This window comes from Tamandua tetradactyla, chromosome 20 (genome assembly GCF_023851605.1).
Source record: "Tamandua tetradactyla isolate mTamTet1 chromosome 20, mTamTet1.pri, whole genome shotgun sequence".
NCBI lineage: Eukaryota > Metazoa > Chordata > Mammalia > Pilosa > Myrmecophagidae > Tamandua > Tamandua tetradactyla.
Window position 1 is genome coordinate 61,160,593 of NC_135346.1, and position 12,590 is coordinate 61,173,182.

At 41.3% G+C, this 12,590-nt stretch overlaps 1 protein-coding gene across 5 annotated transcripts in view; it reads left to right on the plus strand.

Moving 5' to 3' along the window:
- LOC143664209 (olfactory receptor 14C36-like) overlaps positions 1–3,350 on the plus strand; it is a 52,825-nt gene extending 49,475 nt beyond the window's left edge. For 4 of the 5 annotated variants that reach the window (XR_013166370.1, XM_077137848.1, XM_077137846.1 and 1 more), the window contains one exon: positions 1,472–2,392. Coding sequence is in view for 4 of the 5 variants with exons in the window: in XM_077137848.1 (XP_076993963.1) it covers positions 1,472–1,862 (391 nt within the window). In the remaining variant the exon portion in view is untranslated. Of the gene's footprint in view, positions 1–1,471; positions 2,393–2,861 lie in introns of those variants that run through there. The other variant, XM_077137847.1, reaches the window with a different exon arrangement.
- Positions 3,351–12,590: the final 9,240 nt, after the last annotated feature.

Here is a 12,590-nt window from a genome sequence, read left to right on the forward strand (position 1 = left end):
TGGATCTCATGTTGGGTTAGGACCAGAGTTGAGAAATGTAACTCAGGGTCCTAGAAAATCGTGGTGTGCAGACTAAAGAGTATAGGCAATATTTGATATTGAATGAATACTGAAAATATCGAGAAGTTCTCTGAAATATTATCTATATTCTATATGAAACCTTCTGGATAAAAATAAGGCAGGCACCTGCCTACCCAAAGTCCAGCTAGAAAGTAGCTAAGACCTGAAATCGGTAGATGACAAATAGGTAGGTTACAATTAAATTAAAAATTTAATGAGAGATATTTTCAGGTAGGTCTAGAGGAAAGTTGAAGGGAAAATATCCTACACCTTCACTTATAACAAATAGTAATTTGTTATATAAAAGCTAATATTTGCAGTTTATTACAATAAAGTAATACTCAGGTGAAACATGCCAGTAGGTCACATATGGGTGTCACCTGCTTTATGCTGACAGCTGTGTACATGCTGGACATTTAGATTCCTTAGAAGATGTGTAAGAACTCCTGCAGGTCACCACCAGGGAAAACTATGCACAGAGTGTCACTGATACCACTTTGGGGGCAAATACTCATCTGTGTGCAATAGGAAGATGATAGATTAAGCAGTTCAGCTCTATATTGAGTTCTTTCAAATCATAACCCCCCACTCTAAATATTTGTTGAATAAGGAACAGACTGTGTGCTTAGCAACTCCATTCCTGCTTCAGGGCACACGTGCATGTGTAGGCTTTGAAGGTGAGCACACCTGTGTGCTCGCCCAGCTGCTCCTGTTTAAGCAATGGCTAACCAATGCCCAAAGCTGAAGGTTGTTTGTATAAAAACATTAATTAACATTAACGTAGCTGTAAGCCCTATGCAAATAGTAAGCCCTTATAGAAACGAGAGTTATTGTGGAGAGTTGGTGAAAAAAGATGTACTTGGTGGGCCGCGGTGGCTCAGCGGGCAAAGTGCTTGCCTGCTATGCCGGAGGACCTCGGTTCGATTCCCGGCCCCAGCCCATGTAACAAAAAACGGAGAAACAGAATACAATAAAACAAGAAAATGTTTAAAAATGTTTCCCTTTCTTCCTTCCTTCCTTCCTTCTATCCTTCCTTCCTTCTCTCTGTCTTTCCTTTAAAAAAAAAAAAAAAAAAAAAAAAAAAGATGTACTGTAAATAAGAACCATTTAGACAGAGTAGTACTAGCAGCAGGGTTGACGTGTCCAAGCCAGGCCATCTGCATCAGGGACAACAAGACAAGCACGAAATTAAATGGCCCAGCAAGGCACCCTGGGAGAGTTAGGGAGTCCCAAAGAATGGGTGGAATTCGGAGCCTGAGCAGAAATCTCAAAGGGGGAACACCAGGACCAAAGGCAAAACTTCCCATCCTGAATGTGAGTTGTCAGAAGACTGGGAGGGAGGAATTGAGCAGGAGGTAGGAGTCACTCAGGAGTACTGGGTGCTATCATTTGCCTCTGTTTCTCTGGGCAGGTTACTCAGCATCTCTGGTCTGCCTGCTCCATTTCAGAACAGCACATTCATAGCCCTAACGAGACCTGTCCACACGCGGGCATCGCAGGGCGCAGAGGCGCTCACCTGGCAGCCTCCGGCGGCGTCGTGCAGGGGCTCCCTGCGGTGGCTCCGGAGCCCAGGGGTGGTGTCACCTCCAGCACAGCGCCGCCGGGTCCTCTTCGCAGAAATGCCTCAGCTCCTCGCCGTGCAGCGCGCAGAGGCGCGTCCCTGCGGACCCCGCGCCGGGCACCCCCTGCCGCACGCTGTCCACCAGGCCTGCAGCTGCTCCCTGGGCCCGAAGCTCCCCCTGCAGAAGCACCCACGGCCTGGGGACGTGAGCACAGTGGGACTTCTCCCAGAACTCGTCTGAGGCGGAAACTGTGGCCGCGGTCAGTACTGACGGGGTCCTGCAGGAAACCCAGGCACACGGGGCCCCTGGCCTCTTCCCAGCCTCTCCCTGGCGGCCCTGAGGCTAACCCTAACCCTGGGCTGCCTTCCCCTTCCTGCCCCCACTCCGTCCTTATGGTCCGGTCCAGAAGGGCGGGTTCCGGCAGGTCAGGTGACGCAGACACACGTGGGTTTGATGCACAGGCTCGGGTTCAAGAGTCCAAATAAGCGCCTCCCAGGGGAAAGTTACAGTTCAGACATCCTTAACCAGAAATATAAGTGAACATTCTAATAACCCTCATCATAGAGGAAAGTCATTATTTCTAACTGGAATCCCTCCTATTGGACCCTAATAGAGCCTATAATCTATTTTCTATTGTCGATAACTTTGGAGTACTCCTGATCTCTTTCTTTGCATTCTTTATTGAGCTATCCGTGGAACTTCCCTTTCTTATGTTCAAAGTCAATTTTTAAATCTTTTTCCAAGACACCAGTTTTTCACCTTCAGTTAATTATCTCATCCCAAAGAAATCAGATTTACATGAAGGGGAAATGGCAGAAACCATGAGTATATTATGATGATAAGTTTTGGCCCCAGGAATAAGTCAGTACATGTAAATGAATATCTGGTCCAGTTTAGCAAAGATCTCAAAACAAATACACTTGTGTTGATGATTGTCCCAAAGTACATTTTGGAGATTATGAGGCTATAGGCCAAGGCACTCCTTAGAAAGATTAATTCAAACAGAAGCTTATCCTTGCTGCACCTATAGAATGGGGAGCTGAGACAGACACAGAAGGAGGAAGGTGATTTGACAGAGACAATGTCATTGCCATAAGGCAGTCTGAATCAGGATGAGTGTGGTGTGACAACTCTGAGGGAGTGTCACCTTTGTGAGATGTAAATTCAGTAGCAATGAGTTGAAATTGATGGTGAGATATGCCTGCAGCAGATTGTTTAATCCTTAAATTTTTCATTCAGTGCAGGTTTGGTGAGGCCCACAGGGTCACAGGTACTGTCCCAGTCCTGACAGTACAATGTTGAGCAAAATGGATGTGACCGTGTCTCTCCAGGAGCCTCTGTATTCCATTGGGAGAGGTCAACATGTCATCAGGCAAATATATAATTGCAAACTAATAACTGGGAAAAATGAAATGTACCAATAATGCAGGACTATAAAAGAGGACCCTAAACTAACCTACAGGATGAGGGACAGGCTCTTGGGCGCCTTTGAGCTGATACCTGAAGGCTGAGTATAGCTGGCAAGCAGGAAGGGAGGCTTTGGCAGGGCCGTGCAGCCAAAGGGCCCGGAGTGCAGAGTGGACAGAGGCAGGAGAGAGCAGGCTGCACCCAGCTACACCGAGAAAGCCAGGGTGGGTAGCATGAAGGGCCAGATAAGTGTGAGCAGATGAGGCCTCTCAGAGAGGCAGGGCCCTGTGACTCAGGTCTAGAGTCTCCTGTGAGGTTTGTGGGTCCTTATTCTAACAGAGGCGGGGGGGGGGGGGTCTTGGCATAGAGCTTTGGCAGTGGGCAGGGTCTAAAGGTTTGACAATTAAAATGGATAGATTCTCTGAGGACACACACGTAGGAGAAAGGTAGACTAAGCATGAGGTTTATATCGTTGTTAGAAAATCAATTCTCCTTATGGCACCTCCATGCAGATGAGAAGTTGACTTTATTTAAACTAGACTTTATTGTACTTACAAATGGATGAGTAAATTCATCCAAAACCATCAAGAGACCAAAAGGCACGGGCTGAACAATGAGAAAGCAGAATCTGGCCCCAAACTGGAGGCTGTACTACTTGCTGGCTGAGAGATTTCAGAGAGTGTCACCTTCTGTGCCTCACTTCGTCTAACAATGAGGACAGAGTCTGTGCCACCTGTAGGGCTCTCAGGAGATTCCATAAACTAGTAGATGCTGCACATTTAATATAGGTCCTGGCCTGTAGTGAATAAATTTAATTAAAGAAAAGGGAAGAAATAGCAAAATGAATTGGAAAAGGATAGCAAGGCAGCATATAAGCTCTATTAGAACAGAGTATTTTGACTATTTTATTCAATGCTGTATCCCTAGTATCTTGACTATTACCTGGCACATACAGACAATCAATAAATAATGTTGAGCAATTAAAGTAATAAATGAGTGAGTGGAATCAGAACAGTCAGTCATATGAGGCTCCCAGAAAAGAGAATTTTAAAGATGAACTGCATTCAGTTGTCAGTTGCTTGATCCATATTTTCCTGTTTTACATGTGATTTTGCTTTATCTCTCCATGGTTTTGACAAACACTAGAATTTTTTTCTGTGTTACAGATATTTAATTTAAGACAAAATAGAGCAGTATATTTGTTCAAATATATGGGTGGCTTGCTGACACAGATAACTGGAATCCAGACTTCCGAGTCCCTGCTTGGTTAAGGAAAGGTCACACTGGCTGATGCTGAAGGGGCATTGAGTGAGAGTGCCCACCTCAGATGGCTCTTCCTTCCTCATTGGTTCTGGAGTTTAGAGTTGAAAGCTATTATTTTGTCACTGGCACCAGAACACTAGGCATGAGGTTTATACCATTGTTGTTAGAGAAACAAATTTCCCTATGACATATCCATGCAGATTAGATGTGGACTTGATTAAAATTAGACTTTATTGTACTTACAATAAATTAAATGAATTTACTGGATAAGTGAATTAATCTCCAGGCACTTTCTGGTTGCATGAGAAAGTAGTCAAATGAAATTCATATTTTCCTGTGGTCTTTCTTCAGAGATGAATAAAACACCGTTTGTTTGTCCTGATATAACCACATTTTGATGTGCCCTCTGTTTTGATTTTTACCCTAATCCGATCCTATAACTCATCTATTCATTACATACTTCCAAATCTTTTAGCTAACCCCACTCCCTTCTCTAATATTCCTTTCCTTTAGTATCTTGCATTCTCTGACAAAATACCAATTCGCTGAACTGCAGGGTCATCCATTATCTGTCCATTCCTCCCTGCTCTCATCCTCTAACTTCTCTGGCATTGCATCTTTGAGTTCCTGAAACCCATTCAGGACATAAACTTTTCTTTTCTTCTCTGAGCTCTTCTCACAAAAGCCCTGAGCCCCCTGTGACCACAACCCTTCCCTCAGTTTCAGGGATTTACAATCTTCTCATACTATAGCTCAGCCCACTCTGCAAAACACCCCACCCATCCCACCCCCACCAAAACAAAGAAGAAGGAAAGAGTCAGAACAGACTTCAAGTTTAATAGCCACTGACTCAACATTGTCCTTCCTGCTTGTGGTTTTTGTGACCTCTGTTGTCATTTAAGCAGCTGCATTTTTTTTCTTTCAGAGACTATGTGGATAGACTCATTTGGGTTAAGGTTGTTTGATGGTTGCTGTGGGCACAGCCTCATCTTTTGTTGCTAGGTAAAGGGTCTCTGCATCCAACCACGCATCTGTATTCATGATGCAGTGTGCTCAAGTGGAAGAAATTCAGAGGGAAATATTAAAGCCAAGACTGTTTGCAGTAACTGTGCAGGAGAACCAAGGGCTGTAAGAGAGTGATCAGAAGAAACGCTGGCCCTTGGTCTGCCCCACACACATATGAACTCTATTCAGCACCTGTGTATGTTAGAAAGTTGTATGTATAATAATAAAGTTCTATTTAAGGAATGATTTCTATCTAGAAGTTTTTCTTTCACAATCTGACCTATTCAAGGGCAAGAATATATTCTGTTTACCATTTTTTCCTCACATCCTTTCACTTTGGACGTGTATAGAGTAAAAGTTCATTATAGCTTCTAGAATAAATTAATAAATGCAGTGTCTCACTTGAGATTTGCAATCATTCTCTGAAGTGGGTGGTGTAAACCTATCTTTATTGTAGACATAAGAAGTTTGAGACTCCAGCAAATGCAGCTAGTATAAATGAATGCCTTGTTACAGTTCCAGGTCTAGTGTTCGATGGCACTTATGTCAATTCCATCATTCAAAGGACGGTTTTAGAAGTCATACACCATTTGAGGGGCTCAAGATAGAAATCTAAGTAAAAGGAAGAACCTAGAGCCACAGCCCAGCTATGGGAAAGAATTGGCACATGGACAAAATCTTTTAATGTAGGGGGCTAACTCTACCAGATATACCCACAAATACCTGGAAAACAGCCAGATGGAGAGAGCATGTGTGAACCTGGGGAAGGAAAGGTTTGAGAAGGTTCACAAAGGAAATGCTATTTGGGTACAGTGTTCCTGGGAGGTCTGGAATTGCCAGCCCTGCCTCTGTAGTTCTAATGTCCCTCAGTCAGAACAAACAGCTTGTGCAAAGCCCAGGAGGGGACAAAAAAATGTACTACATTTGGGAATTTCTAGTAGTTTGATGTGGCAGCAGTTTTACTGGCAAATGGGAAACATTAGGTAATGATCCTTTTTGCATGCAGTGCAAAAGGGTGAAGATTTTGTTCATAGGCAATGGGTACCAGTTATGATTTTCTACAAATATTACCATGGGATATAATATCCAGGCTCTATTCTGTTTCCAAGTGATTGCTGGCACTGAAGTCCCATGGGCCACGGTGAATTAGAGGTTTCTCTAGCCTCAGGCACTCTTTAAGTAAACGGCTGGTGGAAATGGGAAAATGGAACTGCAGAGTAGTGTAAAAAAAGACTCACTAGGCCTCTCCAGCCACTCCTCCAAAGAAGGCTTCAAAAGTTTCTCTTGTGAACCACCTATTGTATCTGAATTCTATGCAAAATGCATAGCATTTGTCCAGGCATATATAGTTTCATATAACCACAATGAAGGGGCCACTACGGGATTCAGTGTTTGATATTGTGCTATTATAAAAATAATTCTGTGTTTGCCCTTAGTACTTACATAACATATCCATGCTAGGTAAACCCATGAGTTTAAGGGATTTCTACAAACACACCAATATGTCACATGAAGAAAAAATTAATGTCATAATAGAAGTTATTTTCTTCTTTCTGTATGATTTCAAAGAAGAAAAGGGGAACATCTGTTGTATTTATTGATGGCTGCATGAGCTGGAGAGCAAATCATGTAAAATGTCAGATAGTATTTAAATGATGGAGGTTTCCCAATAGTAGAAATAGCATGAAGCAAAATATACAAAAACAATAAGAAAGTTTGATGTTTTTGTTTTAAAGAAATGAGCACATTTTCAAAGTTTATAAGTAAAGGAGGTAATAGAGCAAGAACTGGGCTTTTGTAAAGACCGTAAAATTGGTCAAAAGAGCAGCTCTCTTCTTATATAAATTTAGTGGGGAGAGGCATTACTGCAAAAGGAGTGTATGGAATCAATGACCCTCAACACCCCTTGTGGCATCCAAGTTATTTCCTGAAAGCTTTCCTCATGCACACTTCCAGGAAGTCTTCCCTAACCAACTGCAACCTAACACACTCCATCTTTTGACACCCTCTGCACCACTTTTGTTGGTACAAGTTCTCTTCAATGCAAGTGTTAGGTCTCTTGGTCATATCTCTCTTGCTAATTACTGAAGCAACTATCAGAATCAGAAATCTTGAATCATTTAAACAATTAGCATGTGCTCCTTCCCTTTGGAGTTATTTGAGCTTGATTCTACTACCATGGCATGTGCAGTTCCCATGAAGGTTTTAAAGAAGTGTGTGATGGTGAAAGACAATGTTTGAAGCTAAAACAAGCCCAAATTAAAATACCGCTGCTCTGATGGAGCACTTGTGTGACCTGGTGAGTTATGTCAGCCTCTCTGTGTCCTCATGGGAGGAATAGGTCCTTTCATGAGGATTATGTGAGATATTAAAATGTTGGCACCTGATATGTACTCAACAAATGCTAGTCCAAATCCTTTGCTCCCCAGTCATACAATGCACCTGTGGGAAAGCAACGGAAAGGCAAAACTTTGGGGACATGTTGAATTCAACTATCTATAAAGGCTAATTGTTCTGAAGTTTCCTTATCTCCTTTGAGTGCTGACATGGAGATGTTCAGGAGTGAAGGCTTTCTCCCTAATCATGTACCAGGAGGCTTATTAAAATAACATTATCTGCTGATTTCAAGATATAGCTATAATTAAAAGAATAATTATTTATTCCTGGATTGATTATTTATCTTGTGTTACTGGTTGTTTCCATTGAGACACTGGCTTTATTCAAATATGTGATTCTAAATTATAAGTAACTCTTCATCTTTGGACACCAAGGCATTCTAAAAAATATGTCATCAATTTTTCTTTTAAAAAGATAATGCAAAACACACCTTAAAATCACAATGGCCCCATTTCACAACTTAAATAAATACACAGAGAATGCAATAATGAGATATAATGTTTGGATAAAACCAACTGTCACTTTTAAAGAAATTTAAAGATATTGGGAGCTGCTGTGTGCTGGGGTCTTCTCATTCAGAAAGTCCATCTGACAAGTGAGTAAGGTCATTTCTGTTCCCCCCTTCCTGTCCTCATGGTGTTAATTTCTCCAGGGTGAGTGTGTGCTGCCTCTACTCTTTTTGAAGGGACACCTGGAAATCTTGTTTCTTCCTGTTTCCCTAGATCCCACCCCACAGTTCTGTGCCCCAGCCCAACCCCTTCTAAGGCCCATCTCATATAATGCAGCAGCTGGAAGGACGTCAGAGAGCATCTTTATTTTTTTCTTACACACGCAGGCATTGGGAAATGAACCCAGGTTTCTGGTATGGTAGGTGAGAATTCTGGCTACTCAGCCACCATCACACTGCCCACAAGCATCTATTTTTATTGTGTTTTAGAATTTTAATTCAAGAATGACATACATATATAAGTGGACATAAGTGTGTAGCTTGAGAAATTTTCATACACCCACATGTGAGTTTCTAGCAATTCTAGTTGTCTCCTTTCCCCTTCCCATCGCTAAAGCCCAAGCACAAGTACTATCTTCGCTTTTAAAAACTGAGGTGAGAGAAAAAGCGGGAGAAGATGGCGGCTTAGTAAGACGCGCGGGTCTTAGTTCCTCCTCCAGAACAGCAACTAAAGATTCAGAAACAATACGAAACAGCTCCCGGAGCCACGACAGAAACCAAAAAGACAGCGTACCCCATTCTGGAACGGCTGAACAGGCAGGGAGAATCCGCTGCGGTGAGATACCCGAGGGGTGCGTGTTTTCCCGGCCTGGGCGGCTGGCGACTGGGGTCCCCTCCACGCACGTGGCTCCCCTGACTGACTGGGAACATTGGATAGCAGGGCCCTCCCGCCATGCTTGGCGTCTCGGGCCAGCTGGGCAATTTGGACCGGCACTCCCCCAAGCCGCGGTGGCCGGTGACCCCCCCCTCCACGCGCAGTTTCCCGGGCCGACTGCGTGATTCGGATTGGCAAGTTAAAGGAGCCACAGCATCTTTTACTGGTGGGACCCGCAAACAGACGAGCGCCACGAGCGCCACCTACTGGGCAGGAAAAGAAAAACAGAGCCCAGAGATTTCACAGAAAAACCTTTCAACCAGCCGGGTCCCACACCCAGGGAAATCTGATCAAATGCCCAGACACCAACAGAAAATAATGGATGACGCTCGGAAAATTGAAGATATGGCCCAGTCAAAGGAACAAACCAATAGTTCAAATGAGATACAGGAGCTGAGACAACTAATGCTGAATATACGAACAGAAATGGAAAAACTCTTCAAAAACCAAATCAATAAATTGAGGGAGGACATGAAGAAGACATGGGCTGAACAAAAAGAAGAAATAGAAAATCTGAAAAAACAAATCACAGAACTTATGGGAGTGAAGGACAAAGAAGAAAAAATGGAAAAAACAATGGATACCTACAATGGTAGATCTAAAGAGACAGAAGCTACAATTAGTGAACTGGAGGATGGAACATCTGAATTCCAAAAAGAAACAGAAACTATAGGGAAAAGAATGGAAAAACTTGAGCAGGGGATCAGGGAACTGAATGACAATATGAAGCACACAAATATACGTGTTGTGGGTGTCCCAGAAGGAGAAGAGAAGGGAAAAGGAGGAGAAAAACTAATGGAAGAAATTATCACTGAAAATTTCCCAACTTTTATGAAAGACCTAAATTTACAGATCCAAGAAGTGCAGCATACCCCAAAAAGAATAGACCCAAATAGGCGTTCTCCAAGACACTTACTAGTTAGAATGTCAGAGGTCAAAGAAAAGAGAGGATCTTGAAAGCAGCAAGAGAAAAACAATCTGTCACATACAAGGGAAACCCAATAAGACTATGTGTAGATTTCTCAGCAGAAACCATGGAAGCTAGAAGACAGTGGGATGATATATTTAAATTACTAAAAGAGAAAAACTGCCAACCAAGACTTCTATATCCAGCAAAATTGTCCTTCAGAAATGAAGGAGAAATTAAAACATTTATAGACAAAAAGTCACTGAGAGAATTTGTGACCAAGAGACCAGCTCTGCAAGAAATACTAAAGGGAGCACTAGAGTCAGATATGAAAAGACAGAAGAGAGAGGTATGGAGTAAAGTGTAGAAAGAAGGAAAATAAGATATGATATATATAATACAAAAGCCAAAACGGTAGAGGAAAATATTATCCAAACAGTAATAACACTAAAAGTTAATGGACTGAATTTCCCAATCAGAAGACATAGAATGGCAGAATGGATTATGACCCAGCAATACCACTGCTAGGTATCTACTCAGAGGACTTAAGGGCAAAGACACAGACGGACATTTGCACACCAGTGTTTATAGCAGCATTATCTATAATTGCAAAGAGATGGAAACAGCCAAAATGTCCATCAACAGACAAGTGGCTAAACAAACTGTGGTGTATACCTACGATGGAATATTATGCAGCTTCAAGACAGACTAAACTTATGAAGCATGTAATAACATGGATGGACCTCGAGAACATTATGCTGAGTGAGTCTAGCCAAAAACTAAAGGTCAAATATTGTATGGTCCCCCTGATGTGAACCGACATTCGAGAATCAGCTTGGAATATATCATTGGTAACAGAGACCAGCAGGAGTTAGAAACAGGGTAAGATAATGGGTAATTGGAGCTGAAGGGATACAGACTGTGCAACAGGACTAGATACAAAAACTCAAAAATGGACAGCACAATAATACCTAAGTGTAAAGTAACTATGTTGGAACACTGAATGAAGCTGCACCTGAAATATAGTTTTTTGTTTGTTTGTATCTTTTGTTTTTGTTTTTTTTCTTTTTCCTTTTTATATATATGTATTTTTTTATTAGTATTATTATTTTAATTCTCTTCTCTATATTAACATTCTATATCTTTTCCTGCTGTTTTGCTAGTTCTTTTCCTAAATTGATGCAAATGTACTAAGAAATGATGATCATACATCTATGTGATGATACTAAGAATTACTGAGTGCATGTGTAGAATGGAATGATTTCTAAATGTTGTGTTAATTTCTTTTCTTTTTTTGATTAATAAAAAAAATTAAAAAAAAAAACTGAGGTGAGATTCTGAACTTTTTATAAATGTAATTTATAGTTGTTACAATTTCATGTCTATTCTCTTTCTGTTAATATTAAATTTGTAGTCATGTTTTGATATCCTTTTTGTGAATATTATATTATTTATAATAAATACCAAAACTTCAGAATTTATATTATAATATTCACATAAAGAATATATTGGTTACCCCACCTTTTTTCTCTTGCTCTCTTATAAGAGATTCCAGTAAGAGGTTTAATACCCAGCCTGAATGAGGTACGCCACATCTCAACATAAGGTACCACTCACCGTCATGCAACTAGGTGAATGAACCTTACAGAGAGTATGTTGAATAAAATGTCAGAAACAAAAAGACAAATATTATCAGACCTCTCGCATATGGATTGAGTATAACACACAAACTCAGAGACTTGAAGTTGAGATCATGGTTATCACGTTGAGGCCTATTGTAAAAATTCCCAGATTGTAAGCTCTTACAGCAGTCACATACATTTAGGAATTGTAACTGATATTTCTAAATTCTGAGATACTGAGCTGTTTGTATATAACCTGGTCATTCCATGAAACTTTGGTATTTATGTGACACCTGAGACTCAGTTATGAAAATCAGCATTACCCCATTCAGCAAGTTAAAAAAACTGAAAAAGGTGATCAGACTTCATCTAGAGATATGAATGTAGTTTTTGTGGATGAGACTAAGATGAAACAGGACACTGGGTAAAGGATGATATGGCCCATGTTTTCAAACTTCAACCTCTGTATGAGATCAAAGGGAGAGATATTTATTTGGTGCAAAATTTATATTTTAGGTAACATAATATCTAATTTAACTTGTATGGTCAGTTTAGTTAAACACCATAATTACATGGAATCTTGAATAGGGCATGAGATATTGTTGTTTTGCACAGTTTAGTGTGATGCCCCAGTATATCCCAGAGTAATTTGGGTGGAGAATAAAAAAATAGTTTAGTGTGATGCTTCTTGGGGGCTGGAAAGAAAGGAGGAAACATTCAGCTTCCCCATCTGGGGAGTTCCTGATATTTTTTGCAAGAAGTGGGGTAACACATTCAATAGGCTGACCCCTCAATCTTGGGGCTCAGCCCTATGAAGCTTATGCCTGCAAAAGAGAAGGTAAATTTACTGATAGTTACGCCTAATGTTCACCCCCAATGAACCTCTTTTGTTCCCTCAGATGTGGCCTCTGTCTGAAGTCAACTTGGCAAGTGAACTCCCTGCACATCCCCTACGTGGGACTTGACTCCCAGTGGTGTAAATCTC